Source organism: Oncorhynchus nerka, linkage group LG20 (genome assembly GCF_034236695.1).
Source record: "Oncorhynchus nerka isolate Pitt River linkage group LG20, Oner_Uvic_2.0, whole genome shotgun sequence".
Classification (NCBI taxonomy): Eukaryota; Metazoa; Chordata; class Actinopteri; order Salmoniformes; family Salmonidae; genus Oncorhynchus; species Oncorhynchus nerka.
The window spans coordinates 29,439,534-29,456,772 of NC_088415.1; the positions used below are offsets into that span (position 1 = coordinate 29,439,534).

The window sequence follows — 17,239 nt, forward strand, 5'->3', positions numbered from 1 at the left end:
AGGAAGGCCCAAAATAACTCCAGCCACCCTAGTCAAAGACTGTTCTCTCTGCTACCGCATGGCTAGCGCTACCGGAGCGCCAAGTCTAGGTCCAAAAGGCTCCTTAACAGCTTCGACCCCCAAGACTGCTGAACAATTAATCAAATTGCTACCCGGACTATTTGCATTGACCAACCCCCGCTACTCACTGTTTATTATTTATGCAGTCACTTTACCCCTACCTACATGTACATATTACCTCAATTACCTTGACTAACCTGTACCGCCGCACATTGACTCGGTACTGGTACCCCCTATATATAGCCTCGTTATTGTTATTTTGTTGTGTTATTTTTAAAAATTTTAGTAAATCATTTCTTAACTCTTATTTTCTTAAAACTGCATTGTTGTTTAAGGGCTTGTAAGTCAGCATTTCACGGTAAGGTCTAAAACCATCTGTTTTATTCGGTGCATTTGACAAATACAATTTGATTTGATTTACTTGTTCACTTCTCTCATTGACTTCTCAAATCCCTGCCTAGTCTGTTTCGCAAGTGATTATTGATGTCTCACAATGCCGTGCCTCTGGGTTTAGAAACTCTGTGGCAACACTCTATCTTAACTCCTCCTTCACATTAACTGGATTGGTTGAACAGTGCAGAAGAGAACATCCCCCTACCAGAATGTGGGGAATCTAGTTTCAGGGTTTATTTCATGCCTGGGGCATGTTCAGCAGGAAGCAACATTTTGGAAAGTTCAGATGGGCATGTTTGTTCAATATAGAATATTTCTACCTGACATACGGAATAACGTAGGCTATCTTGATGTAATTTCTATCTGAAAAATCAAAAACGTTTTTCAAATGAATGTGTCCCTGGCTACATTGGTGAACTTGTTTACATGCGAATCTGCCCTCTCATTGGCTAGACTATTCCCGCCTCCTTTGCGGATATTTGTTCTCTTTGTTAGAACGTTGAGACCTGTCTCAGTATATAGATAGCCTCTGTTGATGATATACTGTCATCTTTGTGCATCTGACTCAGTTGCTACTGTATCAACTGTAGCCTACATTTAGGTTTGAATTAGATAACGTTCTGGAGATACTCTGATAAATGCCAGGTAGTAATGTCCTGTCAAAAAATAAGAAAGTTTAGCCATGTGTTATTGCAGAAAAGTAATGCAGCTTCGCTTTGCAGGGGTTTAAAAACATCTGTTGAGTCTTATGGTAACGTGGCATCTAGAGGTCCGACCAACCAAATAGGAAAATGCTGCGAAAATGGTCAAAGTTGTGGATCAAATTCGGGTATCCAGGCTACAGGGTCCACAGCCATCCCAACTTCTCCATCACCCGCAAATCACAGACAAGTCGCAGGCAAGAAATTTAAGGAGGTGTCGCCGACGTTTTCTGAAAGGGCATTCACTACAGCACCCAAGATTGACTCCAAGGTGTACCTTTGGTCAAGGTATAATGAGATGAAACGACTTGTGCACGGTAAGATGTTTTTATGTAATGTTAAAGCTTGCCTAATATATCGAATATTAGCCAGCAGATCTGACCTGCTCGCTTACAGCTGCACTAGGGTTAGACAGCATTACTGTTAATATCCTATTAAAACTCCACTGAGCTAGTGTAAGATAAGGCTCAGAAAATGAGCTTCATTCCAGAGATAAGAAATGTGTTATACTCCGAATTGTCCCGTTATCCCATTATCCCAACTGTTACACTTCGAAAATTGAACAACTTCTGTTTTGTCCTGAAACCTGTCCTTTTTGTCATAATGCTTGGTTGCAGAAGGCACAGCAGCCATTTTGAAATGGCAGCGTTAGCCCGAACAGCCTGTCAGGGTTGCCAAGTATAGCTAAATGTGTAGCCCAATGACTACTCAAAACCCAACTACAAGGCTTGAAAACTAGCCCAAATGTTTTTTACTGCAGCAAGAGGGGAATTGCCATATTTAGCCAATAAACACTTTCTCCATAACGTTATTGAGCGATTTGAGAAGGAATCTCGACTTAACTTCTAAAGACCATAAGAAGCTAAATTAGGGGTTTCCATCAAAATAATTAATATTGGGAGCTAACGTGACTAATAAAATAATTTAAATATATTGCAAGAGAAAATATAATTCACCCTTTTTAAACTTAAAAAACGAATGTTAAGCTATTTTCTGGCCGTTGTGCCGTTATGTGCCAGATGTTAAGACTACAAACCGTTATAAAATGGCCTATTTGGGAGATTGACTTGTCTTTTCAATAGGCATAGACTAGGCCTACTGACTAAAACCTGGATTTATGATTGTAATTAAACTTTTCCTTGGTTTGGTTAGCTAGATGCAGGTAGCCTATAGCCCCTGATAGGCCTACTTCTAATTTCAAATAGCCTACACAGTAGCCAAGATATAAGATTCATGATTTAACAGCTTGCTTAGTTCAAATTGACAGACTAATTTATTCAACATGAATAGCGAGGAGATTTAGTGGTAAGAAGTGTTTCCATTGCCCAATAGCCTGCTGGAATAGGCTACTAAAGATGGGTTCGTAATTTCAATCACTTAATAAAAAATTCATAATATGGATATTAACTGATCTGACTGGCTTACCTTCAATCTCATGCATTCTAAAAACAGCTGAACGGCAATTGCGATAGAACTATGACCATCACAATGGATAACTTCCAATTTCATTAACTAAATTGCCCATTAACAATTGCATAATAACACAAGGCCACAACAGCAATAAACTGGCAATTTATTAAATGCGATTTATTATAGGCAATTTATTAAATGCGATTTATTATAGGCAATTTATTAAATGCGTTTGCCAACTCCAGGTAGGCAACACAAGTGGCACAAATAGATTTGCAATGGCTCCAGTAATTTCAGTATATTTATTTTCTAAAATGGTAGACTACAGTAGCCTACATAGGCATAGAAATTAATAGCCAACGGATGCAAATGTATCATTATCCACATTTAATGTCAGTTTCGTTGTGGACTTTTCCCCATAACAGAAGCATAACTGCCATTTCAAATTTCCGCTCGAAACCCAAGAACTGAGCATGCATGAAACCCTTTGCTTAATATGGTTTTCCATGAGCAAAGTCAACATTAGAATGCAGTTTAAACCACCTCCAAGCAAATTTATCTAATGCGCTCTAGAGCGTCTACAGGCATTTCCTGTGCTTTGTCACTGTTATTTATTGATGCGCAATCAGTTATAGTGCATTAATAGGTTTTATGGAAAAGGGGTTGGAAATGTCATTACGGAGACAGCTAATCTAAATAGCCTACCTACAACTGGTAAAAGGTTTTCAGGATGTGCGCATGTGCTCTTCTATCTCCTCTCACTCACTTGACTCAGCTGCCTGCTGCAGCGCTCAGTCTCAATACATACACACCGCTCTGATAGTCTTCAGCAGCAGGTCACAGTGAAATATATATATATTTTTAAATTTCCATGCAATTTAGAAGTAGCCCAAAACCCGCGGCCAATACATTTTCACCCGCGACATCGTTTTGTTAAGTAGCCCAATTTTTCAGGAAAACCGCCGACATGGCAACCCTGGCTCTTGTTGTTCAACGAGATGTGCCATTCCATAATGGTTGCTGTTGCTACTGCTAGTTAGCATGAGGACAAAAACAGTAGTTTACTTAAACGAGCAGTTGTTCATTCTTTTTGGTCTAACAGTTGGTATAATGGGACAATTCGGAGCACAACACTTTTCTCATCCCTGGATTGAGGTACATTTTCAGAGTCATACCTCGTGCCGGCTTTGTGGTGTCTTAATATACACAGGAATGCTGTCTGACCCTATTGCAGCTGTAAGCAAGAGGGTCGGATCTGGTGGCCAATAAATACGTAAAATCAGGGTTGATAGGAACATCATTTGTTCAAAAGACATCACTGTATCTTTGTACTTCCTGAAGAAGGCCATGCTGCCAAACGTGTCATTAAAAAAAAATTCTCAGTTGAAAATGTCATACAAATATGAAGTGTCTTGATCCTTCTTGCTTTTTAAAATCCAATTATCCCCTTTTACCAAACATCACCTTCTATTTACAAAGAACTATTGTGCAACCTAGCAGCACTTTCCTTCCTTCTCTTTTCTAGGCTACTTGCCTAAAACATGTATGTTTTTTTGCCAACTGAATGTGTATTGGTGGGTGGGTTGTTTAGCAACAAAACTGATGCGTGTGCAACCTTGGAGCAGAACAGGCGGGTTTGCGTAGAATCAAAGGATTGTTGCCAACATGTAAACTATACTGAACAAAAATATAAACACGTGTAAAGTGTTGATTCCATGTTTCATGAGCTAAAGTAAAAGATCCCATAAATGTTCCATACGCACATTTGTGCACAAATTTGTTTACATCCCTGTTGGTGAGCATTTTTCCTTTGCCAAGATAATTCATCTGCTTGTCAGGTGTGGCATATCAAGAAGCTAATTGAACAGCATGATCATTACACAGGTGCACCTTGTGCTGAGGACTGGTGGTCACACCAAATACTTACTGCTGTTCTGTTCCACTTCCCTACCTTTTTTAAGGTATCTGTGACTAACAGATGCATATCTATATTCCCAGTCATGTGAAATCCACAGATTAGGGCCAATTCATTTATTTAAATGAACTGATTTCCTTAAATTAACCGTAACCTAGTAAAATCTATGACATTTTTTTGTTTATATTTTTGTTTCAGTGTATATTTCCTCTCCAAATATTTATTGGTAAACATGAAGAAATGTGCACAATGAGCACTTTTTGTCTCTCAAATACATTGTTACAGTTATTGGTTTGTTAGCTAATTAATTTTAGACAGGTAAAATTACTTTTATATTGGATATTCAGTGGATATTCGGTTTTCTCACATCAATAGCTCTTAATTAAACAAAGGGTGCCATGACAATGAAAATGATATATCCCAATTCAGGGGAGGGTGGAGAATAGTCCATTGCTTTTTTGTTGTTGAAATTCAGATAGTTTCTTCCAGTTTTCAATCTTCATTTTTTTCCTTCATCAATCTACACACAATGCCCCATACTGACAAAGCAGAAACTGTTTTTTAGAAATGTTTGCAGCTGCAAGAAAGAGGGTCGGATCTGGTGGCTTATATATAAATAAATAAAATTGGGTTGATTTGAACATTGTTTGTTCAAAAGACATCACTGTATCTTTGTACTTCCTGAAGAAAGCCATGCTGCCAAATGTGTCATTAAAAAAACATTTGTTCCATTGAAAATGTCATACAAATACAAAGTGTCTTGGCCTCCTTGCTTTTTAAAATACAATTATCCCCTTTTACCAAAGAGCACCTTCTATTTACAAAGACCTATTGTGTAACATAGCAACACTTTCCTTCCTTATTTTTTTCTAGGCTGCTTGCCTAAAATATGTATGTTTTTTATCAACTGAATGTGTATAGTTGGGTTGATTGTTTAGCAACAAAACCGATGCGTGTGCAACCTTGGAGCAGAACAGGCGGGGTTTGTGTAGAATCAAAGGATCGTTGCCAACATGTAAACTATACTGATCAAAAATATAAACACAACATGTAAAGTGTTGGTCCCATGTTTCATGAGCTAAAATAAAAGATTGCATAAATGTTCCATATACACAAAAACCTTATTTTTCAAACTTTCTTCACAAATTAGTTTACATCCCTGTTAGTGAGCATTTTTCCTTTGCCAAGATAATTAATCTGCTTGACAGATGTGGCATATCAAGAAGCTGATTAAACAGCATGATCATTACACAGGTGCACCTTGTGCTGGGGACAATAAACAACCACTCTAAAATGCAAAGTTTTGTCACAACACAATGCCACAGATGTCTCAAGTTTTGAGGGCGTGTGAAATTGGCATGCTGGCTGCAGGAATGTCCACAAGAGCGGTTGCCAGAGAATTGAATGTTAATTTCTCTACCATAACCACCTCCAATCGTTTTAGATAATTTGGCATTACTCATTTGTCATTTTGACTAGAAATGGGCTGCGCGATAAACATAAAGAAATATATAGCCCAGGCTATGCATTGACGGACCAGTTAACATTTTTACTTTACCTTCTATAACATTATTTTAATTTTTGATTTTTTTACATTAAAGCTGCAATATGTAATTTTTTGGGCAACCCGACCAAATGTACATAGAAATTTGAGTTATAGATCTGTCATCCTCACATCACCTTTTTCGGCAAGACAGATCTTCCAAAGTTGGTTGTGTGGCAATCTTTACCAAGGAACACCTTCAGTACTCGGTTGTCTCCACCAAGTCTGTCCCCAAACAATTTGATTTGCTGGTTTTACGCATTAAACTTTCAAATAACTCTTTGTTGACTGTTGCTGGGTGTTATCGGCCACCATCAGCACCGGCCTGTACCTGGCCCCTTACACTAAGTCTGAAAGGAGGCCTTTTGCCTTCTGGTAGGCCGTCATTGTAAATAATAATTTGTTCTTAATTGATTTGCCTAGTTAAATAAAGGTTCAATTAAAATAAACAATTGAAAGTAAGTCTAAAAAGCTGTAGATCTATTCTATGCTTGCTGTTTCTATGCTTCCCATTATTAAGTTTAGTTTTTGTGTCTTTTACTTTTGGTTTTGAGCACCACCTTCAAACTGATGAAAATACAATATTTTTGGTTGTTGCAAATATATTTCACAGCGGTTTACATGCTACAATGATTTTCACAAACTGAAATTAGCCTAACTATTAGAATTTCAGCAACCAAGAAATGGCGGAGCAATTTTTCCATATTGCACCTCTTAAATAATTCATAATGCAGGAATGACCAAATCTCGATTTAACCTAACATGCCTACCACACCACTTGCGTCGTGTGCTGTCTCATTTATATTATGACATTTCAGCTACATCTACTGTCTCTTATATTATGACAGACCAGCTAGATCTACTGTCTTTATTATATTACAACAGACCAGCTGTATCTACTGTCTCCATTTCAGTTTGGCCATTGTTGTGGGCATGCCCTCCCCTCAACAGCCTCAAATAGGCTATTTCATTTCACAAATAATATTTTATATTATTAATTTCAAACAACGGCATTAGCATGAGAAGATCTTACCAGTCCAAAACCATGTCCTCTCCATTCAAAAAATATTCCTCCATTTGGGAATCGCTAAATGAATCGTCCTCGATCAATTTCTGTACATCTGTATATCTAGACTTAGATTTAGCTTTCCCTGACTTAGTCGCCATACTGATTGATATAAAAACAGCTGAATATGCGCTTTACCAAAACAATGCTGTGCGCAACATGCGTGGCTCCTTCCAGTATGAATCGTCAATGGCGAATGAACCTCTTTACGCCGGAGTTTACTACATGGGTTGGTCTTCCAACACATAAACATTACATATTGCCATTTACCTCAGCTCATTGGCTATCTACCCAGCTAGATTTCAAGACGATCAGTGGTCATTGGGTTCCAATACAGTCAATCAACGAAACAGCGGGCAAATCATTGGTGCACAATGATGTCATTACTTGTTGTCTTCAAATCGGTTTCTTTCAGTCAATACGTCCCGCGAAATGACCCATCAGGTTGGGTTGTGTTACAAACAAACCAGTTGATTGCAATGAAACCAAAAATGACGGGAAAAGTCACGTTTTGTTTGTATTTACCTCGAATGTGTCGTCGAAAATGGAATGAGACGGAATTCACGACACAAGTGATTCACAAAATGTTTCGTGTTAGGCTATAAAAATGGATTTTCTCAAACAAAAGACCATTCATTGTGTAATAATGAGCATTGGGATTGCAAACAGAGGAAGATCGTCAAAGGTAAACCATTTATTTTATTGCAGTTTGTGATTTTGTTACGCCTGTGCTGGTTGAAATAGTTGTTTTTTATGGGGCTCTATCCTCAGATAATCGCATCGTATTCTTTCGCAGTAAATCCTTTAAAAAAAAATCTGACAATGCAGTTGGATTAGCAAGATTCTAGGCTTTTGAAATATGTGAGACACTTGTATTTTCATGAATGTTTAATATGACTATTTATGTAGCGATCACCATATGTTGTCGAATTTCATCCCGCTACCGGGTTCGGTGCGCAGAGAGGTTAAGAACAAATTCTTATTTTCAATGACAGCCTAGGAACAGTGGGTTAACTGCCTTTTTCAGGGGTAGAATGACAGCTTTTTACCTTGTCAGCTCGGGATTTAATCTTGCAACCTTTCGGTTACTAGTCAAACTCTCTAACCACTAGACTATCTGCCGTAACAAGCTAGCTTGATACCTACCAAGACTACCGAGCTAACTAGCTAGCTCACAAGACTAGCCAAATGAGCTGTTTTGTTCCTTGCACGCGATTGGCTGTCAAGACCGGCACGCAGCCTGGGAGACAGACCTCAGAAAAATAATTGTAGACCTCCACAAGTCTGGTTCATCCTTGGGAGCAATTTTCAAACGCCTGAAGGTACCACGTTCATCGGTACAAGCAATAGTACGCAAGTATAAACACCATGGGACAACGCAGCCGTCATACCGCTCAGGAAGGAGACGCGTTCTGTCTCCTAGAGATGAACGTACTTTGATGCGAAAAGTGCAAATCAATCCCAGAACAACATCAAAGGACCTTGTGAAGATGCTGGAGGAAACGGGGACAAAAGTATCTATATCCACAGTAAAATGAGTCCTATATCAACATAACCTAAAAGGACACCCAAGCAGGAAGAAGCCACTGCTCCAAAACCGCCATAAAAAAAGCTGTCTGGCTTTTTAGTTCGTAGTTTTTGGAGAAATGTTCTCTGGTCTGATGAAACAAAAATAGAACTGTTTGGCCATAATGACCATTGTTATGTTTGTAGGAAAAGGGGGGGGGGCTTGCAAGCCAAAGAACGAACACCATCCCAACCTTGAAGTACGGGGGTGGCAGCATCATGTTGTGGGGGTGCTTTTCTGCAGGAGGGACTGGTGCACTTCACAAAATAGATGGTAGCATGAGGAATGAAAATATGTGGATATATTGAAGCAACATCTCAAGACATCAGTCAGGAAGTTAAAGCTCGGTCACAAATGGGTCTTCCAAATGGACAATGATCCGCAAGCATACTTCCAAAGTTGTGGGAAAATGGCTTAAGGACAACAAAGTCAAGGTATTGGAGTGGCCATCACAAAGCCCTGACCTCAATCCTATATAAAATTTGTGGGCAGATCTGAAAAACGTGTGCGAGCAAGGTGGTCTACAAACCTGACTCAGTTACACCAGCTCTGTCAGGAGGAATGGGCCAAAATTTACCCAACTTATTGTTGGAAGCTTGTGGAAGGCTACCTAAAATGTTTGACCCAAATTAAACCATTTAAAGGCAATGCTACCAAATGCTAATTGAGTGTATGTACACTTCTGACCCACTGGGAATGTGATGAAAGAAATAAAAGCTGAAATAAGTCATTCTCTCTACTATTATTCTGACATTTAACATTCTTAAAATAAAGTGGTGATCCTAACTGACCTAAGACAGGGAATCTTTACTAAGATTAAATGTCAGGAATTGTGAAAAACTGAGTTTAAATGTATTTGGCTAAGGCTTCTGTAAACTTCCGTCTTCAACTGTATATCTTTGGCCATTTTGAACAATAGACCACGTACTGCCCAAAATTGTAAGCACAGGCTCTTTAGATTATCCACACAATGCATTTAAGACAAATCATGAAGCTGGATCATGTTAGATTTTTTTTGTGTGTGTAATGTCTCCCCCTCCTTTTCTGCAGATTTGATTCCTCCAGGTGTATGTAACTTACTGAACCCCTCCACCATCTATGCCAACAATGAGGTTGACTTGGACGAAGTGGAAATCTATGGCTTTGATTATGACTACACGCTCGCTTTGTACTCCAACACTCTTGATACAATGATCTACAACACAGCTCGAGACTTCCTTGTCAAACACTACAAGGTTAGTTTGACGGAAATGTGATGCTGTTTGCCTCATATCCTCATACAAATGGTCATTGTGCACGTTGTTTATTGTTTGTTTGAATTTAAATTGTTACTTTTAATTCCCCTAACAGTATCCAGAGGGCATTAGCAAGTATGACTATATTCCCAACTTCGCTGCTCGTGGTCTCCACTATGACATTCAGAAGGTAAGTGTTTTTATGGGTGTATAAAAGCTTTTAAACATTCAAAGTTTGAGAGTGAAATTAGAGTGAAATGGTAGTTCAGTCAATAAAATTTATATTTTTTCATGCAGGGACTGTTGATGAAAATTGATGCCTTCCATTACATTCAGCTGGGGACTGTATACAGGTGAGACACTTGCTGGGGGAATATAATGAAAACTAAAGGCCTAAACTCACAAAATCTAATTTTATTAGTCACATGTGCCAACTATAACAGGTGTAGTAGACCTTATGTGAAATGCTTACTTATGCGCCCTTAAACAACAATGCAGAGTCTAAGTAAGAAAACATTTCTGAATAAACTTAAGGGAAAATAGTAACACAATGAAATAAGAATAACTTTAGGAGTGCGTGCAATTGATTTGAGAATGCTTTGTTTTGAATGATAATGACCCAACTGATGCCGGGCGGGCAGTGAACGCGCTGTTCTCTTTGACACTCCGCTCAATTACAACGTGTCTATTTTTGCTTTTTATGGCTGGCGCTGTAGTCACACAAAACATTTTGTCCCTATTAAAACATTTTCGAGCTCATTTGAATATGAAGAGTTAGCTAAGGGTTGAGGCTTTAACATACATGCTAAATTAGACCAATTTATCCACTTCTGGAAACATCGCTATCAGCAAAGATGATTGGAGGTATAGACTATCCTGATAGCATACAGTCAATGCAAAAGCCAGAACTGTCATTGGAGGTGTATCTGCCGATTTTGAAAGAGAGGGAGATGAGAATTTACATTTTATTTCAAGGTAAGCTGTTGCAAAGTATAACTTTTTGGAGGGTGCTCAAAAGTGTATATTTATTATTCTCGAAGTTGCTCGCAACAGTAGCTTGCTACTGATGGTATTAACTATGCAGATACTAAACATAACTGACAGAGACTCATTCATTTGAAGTGCCAAAGACCTATCAAATCTGGCTAGCTACCGAGTGCACCACCAGCCAAACTAGAACCAGGACGATGTCCTCACTGTCTATTGATTTTACCGCTCTGCTCGTCCTGTCCTCTCCGCCCTCCCGCTTCTGTTGAGTTTTTTGCACAACGTTTTTTCTAATAACAATACTCTTTGCTATTGGTATGTCATGGATTCAATTCTGTAATAGAGAGACCATAATGAGAGATGTTGATTCCCACAGGGGTCTGAATCCTGTCCCAGATGAGGAGGTTTTGGAGCTCTACGGTGGAACTAACCATGTCCCTCTTGAGGAAGTCAGTGGCTTCTATGGAAAGGTCATTACTTACATTCTTCTACCTTAACCTTTTCACACTTACCAACAAACGAGTGTGATCATTCTACAGTGGTCCCTGAATGCTTATTTTTAACGTCCAGTTTCGAATGAATCAGCATTTGAGCTGGCCACATTGTTTTTCACAGAAACATTTTGCACAAACACAGTCCATACAAATTTATGTCCAGAATGTGACCAGTTTATTTTTAGATGCAATGTTCAGACATTCACAGAAGTAGCTACAGCATAACACAATCATCCAAACCGTAGGCTGCATTTTTCTAGAGCTAAGTGAGGAAAGATTGACGTAACAGGTCATATTTTATAACTCTCGGCTGACAGAAACTACATTATAAATTATCTAATAGCAATTATTATTTAACCAAAGATAATACAAGGAGACAAGATGAGTTTGGTCTGTTTATAGTATGCATGTTGAAGGGGGTGTGTTGTGTACGTTCATTCACTTCCCTTCATTCACTTCCGGAAGTTTACCTGAAAGATGAGTGAACCATTCCTTCACCTCATTATAACATCTTTGGTCTGACAGACGTTTAGGTGACACCCAGAATGCATTGTATAATGTCAACAAACATGGCGCCACACATAGCTGGCAAATAGCTTAGCATTAGCTCATTATAAACAGTACAACCTTCAAAAAAGTATTTTACACACATCATAGGTGTCCATTACAATCAATGCAATAATCGGAATGCATTATTTGGCACCGGTACTGTGAATAAAACTGTAAGTACATTATGCCCCATACATAGATACAATATGTATGTATGTGCCTACAGTAGAAACGACAACACGATATACAGAAAATAAGGAAATGACTTTGATAGGAACGAACGCATGTCCAAAGTTATTATTTGTAAGGAAAACCAACATGTTCCAATTTGTGCAAGACTGCGCAAATGTCTGCATACTCGGTCTGCGCAAACATTGTTGAAGTGCGTGAGCTCTCGAAGAGAGAAGTTTGTCCGGCTCAGTAAAGCCTCATACATAAATTGTCTGCAACGCTGAAATGAGCTACTTCTATGTGAATTAATGAGGAGGCGGAACACAGCTCAATTCAAACTGTTGTTAGGAAACACAACTTGTTAGAAAATAATTTGAAATGGACAAGTTGAAACATAGCCTATAGACAATTAGCTGGAAGCACGTGTTAACTGTCCTGTTGCGTAATAATCATATTTTGGAACAGTGAGTGAATTCTGACATCACGTGCATAAAACAACTCACACTGGGGTGACCGTTAGAGATATTTGGAACTCGTATGAAAAGATTAACTGAAAAATAAGGACCGGAGACACTAAAATAGAATATACAGTGTATTCAGAAAGTATTCAGACCCCTTCACATTTTCCACATTTTGTTACATTACAGCCTTATTATAAAATGGATTAAATAGTTTTTTCCCCCTCATCAATTTAACCACAATATCACATAATGACAAAGAATGTTTGCAAATTTATTAAAAATAAAAAATGGAAATATCAAATGTACATAAGTATTCAGACCATTTACTCAGTACCTTGTTTAAGCACCCGTGGCAGCGATTACAGCCTTGAGTCTTCTTGGGTATGACGCTACAAGCTTGGCACACCTGTATTTGGGGAGTTTCTCCCATTCTTCTTTGCAGATCCTCTCAAGCTCTATCAGGTTGGATGGGGAGCGGCGCTGCACAGCTATTTTCAGGTCTCCCCAGAGATTTTTAATTGGATTCAAGTCTGGGCTCTGGCTGAGCCACTCAAGGACATTCAGAGACTTGTCCCGAAGCCACTCCTGCGTTGTCTTGGCTGTGTGCTTAGGGTCGGTGTCCTGTTGGAAGGTGAATCTTTGCCCCAGTCTGAGGTCTTGAGCACTCTAGAGTAGGTTTTCATCAAGGATCTCTCTGTACTTTGCTCCGTTCGTCTTTCCCTCGATCCTGACTAGTCTCCCAGTCTCTGCCGCTGAAAAACATCCCCACAGCATGATGCAGCCACCATCATGCTTCATCGTAGGGATGGTGCCAGGTTTTCTCCAGACGTGAGGCTGGGCATTCAGGCCAAAGAGTTCAATCTTGGTTCCATCAGACCAGAGAATCTTGTTTCTCATGGTCTGAGAGTCTTACGGTGGTGAACTAGAGAGTCTTAAGATGGTAAACTTTTGGTCAACTAGAAGCGGGCTGTCATGTGCCTTTTACTGAGGAGTGGGTTCCGTCTTGCCACTCTACCATAAAGGCCTGATTGTTGGAGTGCTGCAGAGATGGTTGTCCTTCTGGAAGGTTCTCCCATCTCCACAGAGGAACTCTTGAGCTCTGTCAGAGTGACCATCTGATTCTTGGTCACCTTCCTGACCAAGGCCCTTCTCCAACGATTGCTCAGTTTGGCAGACCTTGTTCTTGGGGACCTTCAATGCTGCAGAAATGTTTTGGTACCCTTCCCCGGATCTGTGCGTCAACACAATCCTGTCTCGGAGCTCTACGGACCTCAATGGCTTGGTTTTTGCACTGACATGCCCTGTCAACTGTGGGACTTAGTATAGACAGATGTTTGCCTTTCCAAATCATGTCCAATCAATTGAATTTACCACAGGTGGACTCCAATCAAGTTGAAGAAACATCTCAAGGGTGATCAATGGAAACAGGATGCACCTGAGTTCAATTTCAAGTCTCATTGCAAATGGTCTAAATACTTACGTAAATAAGGTATTTTTGTTGTTCATTTTGCAAACATTTCTACACTGCTCAAAAAAATAAAGGGAACACTTAAACAACACAATGTAACTCCAAGTCAATCACACTTCTGTGAAATCAAACTGTCCACTTAGGAAGCAACACTGATTGACAATACATTTCACATGCTGTTGTGCAAATGGAATAGACAACAGGTGGAAATTATAGGCAATTAGCAAGACACCCCCAATAAAGGAGTGGTTATGAAGGTGGTGACTACAGACCACTTCTCAGTTCCTATGCTTCCTGGCTGATGTTTTGGTCACTTTTGAATGCTGGCGGTGCTTTCACTCTAGTGGTAGCATGAGACGGAGTCTACAACCCACACAAGTGGCTCAGGTAGTGCAGCTCATCCAGGATGGGACATCAATGCGAGCTGTGGCAAGAAGGTTTGCTGTGTCTGTCAGTGTAGTGTCCAGAGCATGGAGGCGCTACCAGGAGACAGGCCAGTACATCAGGAGACGTGGAGGAGGCCGTAGGAGAGCAACAACCCAGCAGCAGGACCGCTACCTCCGCCTTTGTGCAAGGAGGAGCAGGAGGAGCACTGCCAGAGCCCTGCAAAATGACCTCCAGCAGGCCACAAATGTGCATATGTCTGCTCAAACGGTCAGAAACAGACTCCATGAGGATGGTATGAGGGCCCGACGTCCACAGGTGGGGGTTGTGCTTACAGCCAAACACCGTGCAGGACGTTTGGCATTTGCCAGAGAACAACCAGATTGGCAAATTCGCCACTGGCGCCCTGTGCTCTTCACAGATGAAAGCAGGTTCACACTGAGCACATGTGACAGACGTGACAGTCTGGAGACGCCGTGGAGAACGTTCTGCTGCCTGCAACATCCTCCAGCATGACCTGTTTGGCAGTGGGTCAGTCATGGTGTGGGGTGGCATTTCTTTGGGGGGCCGCACAGCCCTCCATGTGTTCGCCAGAGGTAGCCTGACTGACATTAGGTACCGAGATGAGATCCTCAGACCCCTTGTGAGACCATATGCTGTTGCGGTTGGCCCTGGGTTCCTCCTAATGCAAGACAATGCTAGACCTCATGTGGCTGGAGTATGTCAGCAGTTCCTGCAAGCGGAAGGCATTGATGCTATGGACTGGCCCACCCGTTCCCCAGACCTGAATCCAATTGAGCACATCTGGGACATCATGTCTTGCTCCATCCACCAATGCCACGTTGCACCACAGACTGTCCAGGACTTGGCGGATGCTTTAGTCCAGGTCTGGGAGGAGATCCCTCAGGAGACCATCCGCCACCTCATCAGGAGCATGCCCAGGCGTTGTAGGGAGGTCATACAGGCACGTGGAGGCCACACACACTACTGAGCCTCATTTTGACTTGTTTTTAGGGCATTACATCAAAGTTGGATCAGCCTGTAGTGTGATTTTCCACTTTAATTTTGAGTGTGACTCCAAATCCAGACCTCCATGGGTTGATAAATTTGATTTCCATTGATAATTTTTATGTGATTTTGTTGCCATCACACTCAACTATGTAAAGAAAAAAGTATTTAATAAAAATATTTCATTCATTCAGATCTAGGATGTGTTATTTTAGTGTTCCCTTTATTTTTTTGAGCAGTGTATAAAGCAGTTTTGCTTTGTCATTATGGGTTATTGTGTGTAGATTGAAGAGGGAAAATGTCAATTTAATACATTTTAGAATACGGTTGTGATGTAACTAAATGTGAAAAAAGTCAAAGGGTCTGAATACTTTCTGAATGCACGGTATGTTTGAAAATCTGTGGAATTTGCTGCAATTGTTGCCAAATTTCCATTCTTTAAAGATAAAATAATGGTTAAAAGCCTGTGTAAAAGACTTGCATTAATGATCAGTTCCCGATGGAAATTGCTCTCTAAAATGTATATCCAATATCTGCAAAAAATTAATTAAGAAAAAAAAAAATGTTGGATTTTCTTTTTTTTTTTTTTGCTGAGGCTCAGCTTTGTCTTCTATCCCGTTGAGCTAACATTATCTTACAGGGTCCTGTGATGAAGCAGTTCATGGATGTTTTCTCCATCCCAGAGATGACTCTCCTGGCTGCTGCCAATGACTACTTCAACACCAATGACATTGAATATGACCCTGGTCATCTCTACAAAGACGTTTCAGTGAGTGCATTCGGCAACAAAACATACCCACATTCTGACAAACTTGAATCCACAGATAATACTGTATTTTAATTGAGACAAACTGAAACCAGCTTTGAAAATGTGGGCAAATAACTGGTTCTGGAAATAGAGGCTTTTAACAAAAAATGCTTTTTAACTTAAATAATGTAACTAACTTAGTTGATTGCTGCATCCTAGCTCATAAGTAGTTGCACCAAAGTCAATATCTGTGAATGGTCCTTTTGTCTACCAGTGTGCAAGGCAGTTGGGAATGTGATTTTAACGTTGTTTGTTATGCTGTGCCGGTCGGTCAGTGAGCCAAAAGCTCTTTCATTCCCCTTTAATGAAAAAGATGCATACTATTTGATCTTCTCATTCCGTTTAGCGGGCAGCTGAACTCAAAAACAAACTTCTCTAGTTGAAAACGGCCAATATTGCATCAATATTAGTCTAGTGTATATAGCACAATTTTGGTCATTAAGTCACTGTCTTCTAAAACGGACATTTGCGAAATTTAGGGAAGCTGTTACGGCACCGAAGCACTTTGCCACTCGCCAGTGACTTGATAAGATGTTTTGGGCCGGACGGTAGCCTACTGGTTAAGAGTGTTGGGCCAGTAACCAAAATGTCGCTGGGTCGAATCCCAGAGCCAATTAGGTAAATCTGTCTGTGCCCTTGAGCAAGGGCCCCACAAGGCTGCGTGCTCAGCCCCCTCCTATACACCCTTTTCAGCCATAACTGCGTGACCATGCATGCCTCCAACTCAATAATCAAGTTTGCAGACGACACAACAGTAGTGGGCTTGATTACCAACAACGACGAGACAGCCTACAAGGAGGAGGTGAGGGCACTCGGGAGTGTGGTGTCAGGAAAACAACCTCTCACGCAACGTCAACAAAACAAGGGAGATGATCATGGACTTCAGGAAACAGCAGAGGGAGCATCCCCCCTATCCACATCAACAGAACAGCAGTGGAGAAGGTGGAAAGTTTTAAGTTACTCATTGTACAAATCACAAACAAACTGAAATGGTCCACCCACACAGACATTGTGGTGAA

The 17,239-nt window shown here is 40.3% G+C and overlaps 1 protein-coding gene across 1 annotated transcript in view; it reads left to right on the forward strand.

The window, feature by feature from the left end:
- The first annotated feature begins 957 nt into the window (after positions 1–957).
- Positions 958–17,239, forward strand: part of LOC115102230 (5'-nucleotidase domain-containing protein 2-like) — a 28,736-nt gene continuing 12,454 nt past the window's right edge. The window contains exons 1-6 of the mRNA XM_029621929.2: positions 958–1,471; positions 9,706–9,890; positions 10,006–10,080; positions 10,188–10,243; positions 11,254–11,347; positions 16,053–16,181. Coding sequence (XP_029477789.2) covers positions 1,105–1,471; positions 9,706–9,890; positions 10,006–10,080; positions 10,188–10,243; positions 11,254–11,347; positions 16,053–16,181 — 906 coding nt within the window. The 5' untranslated portion in view covers positions 958–1,104. The remainder of the gene's footprint in view (positions 1,472–9,705; positions 9,891–10,005; positions 10,081–10,187; positions 10,244–11,253; positions 11,348–16,052; positions 16,182–17,239) is intronic.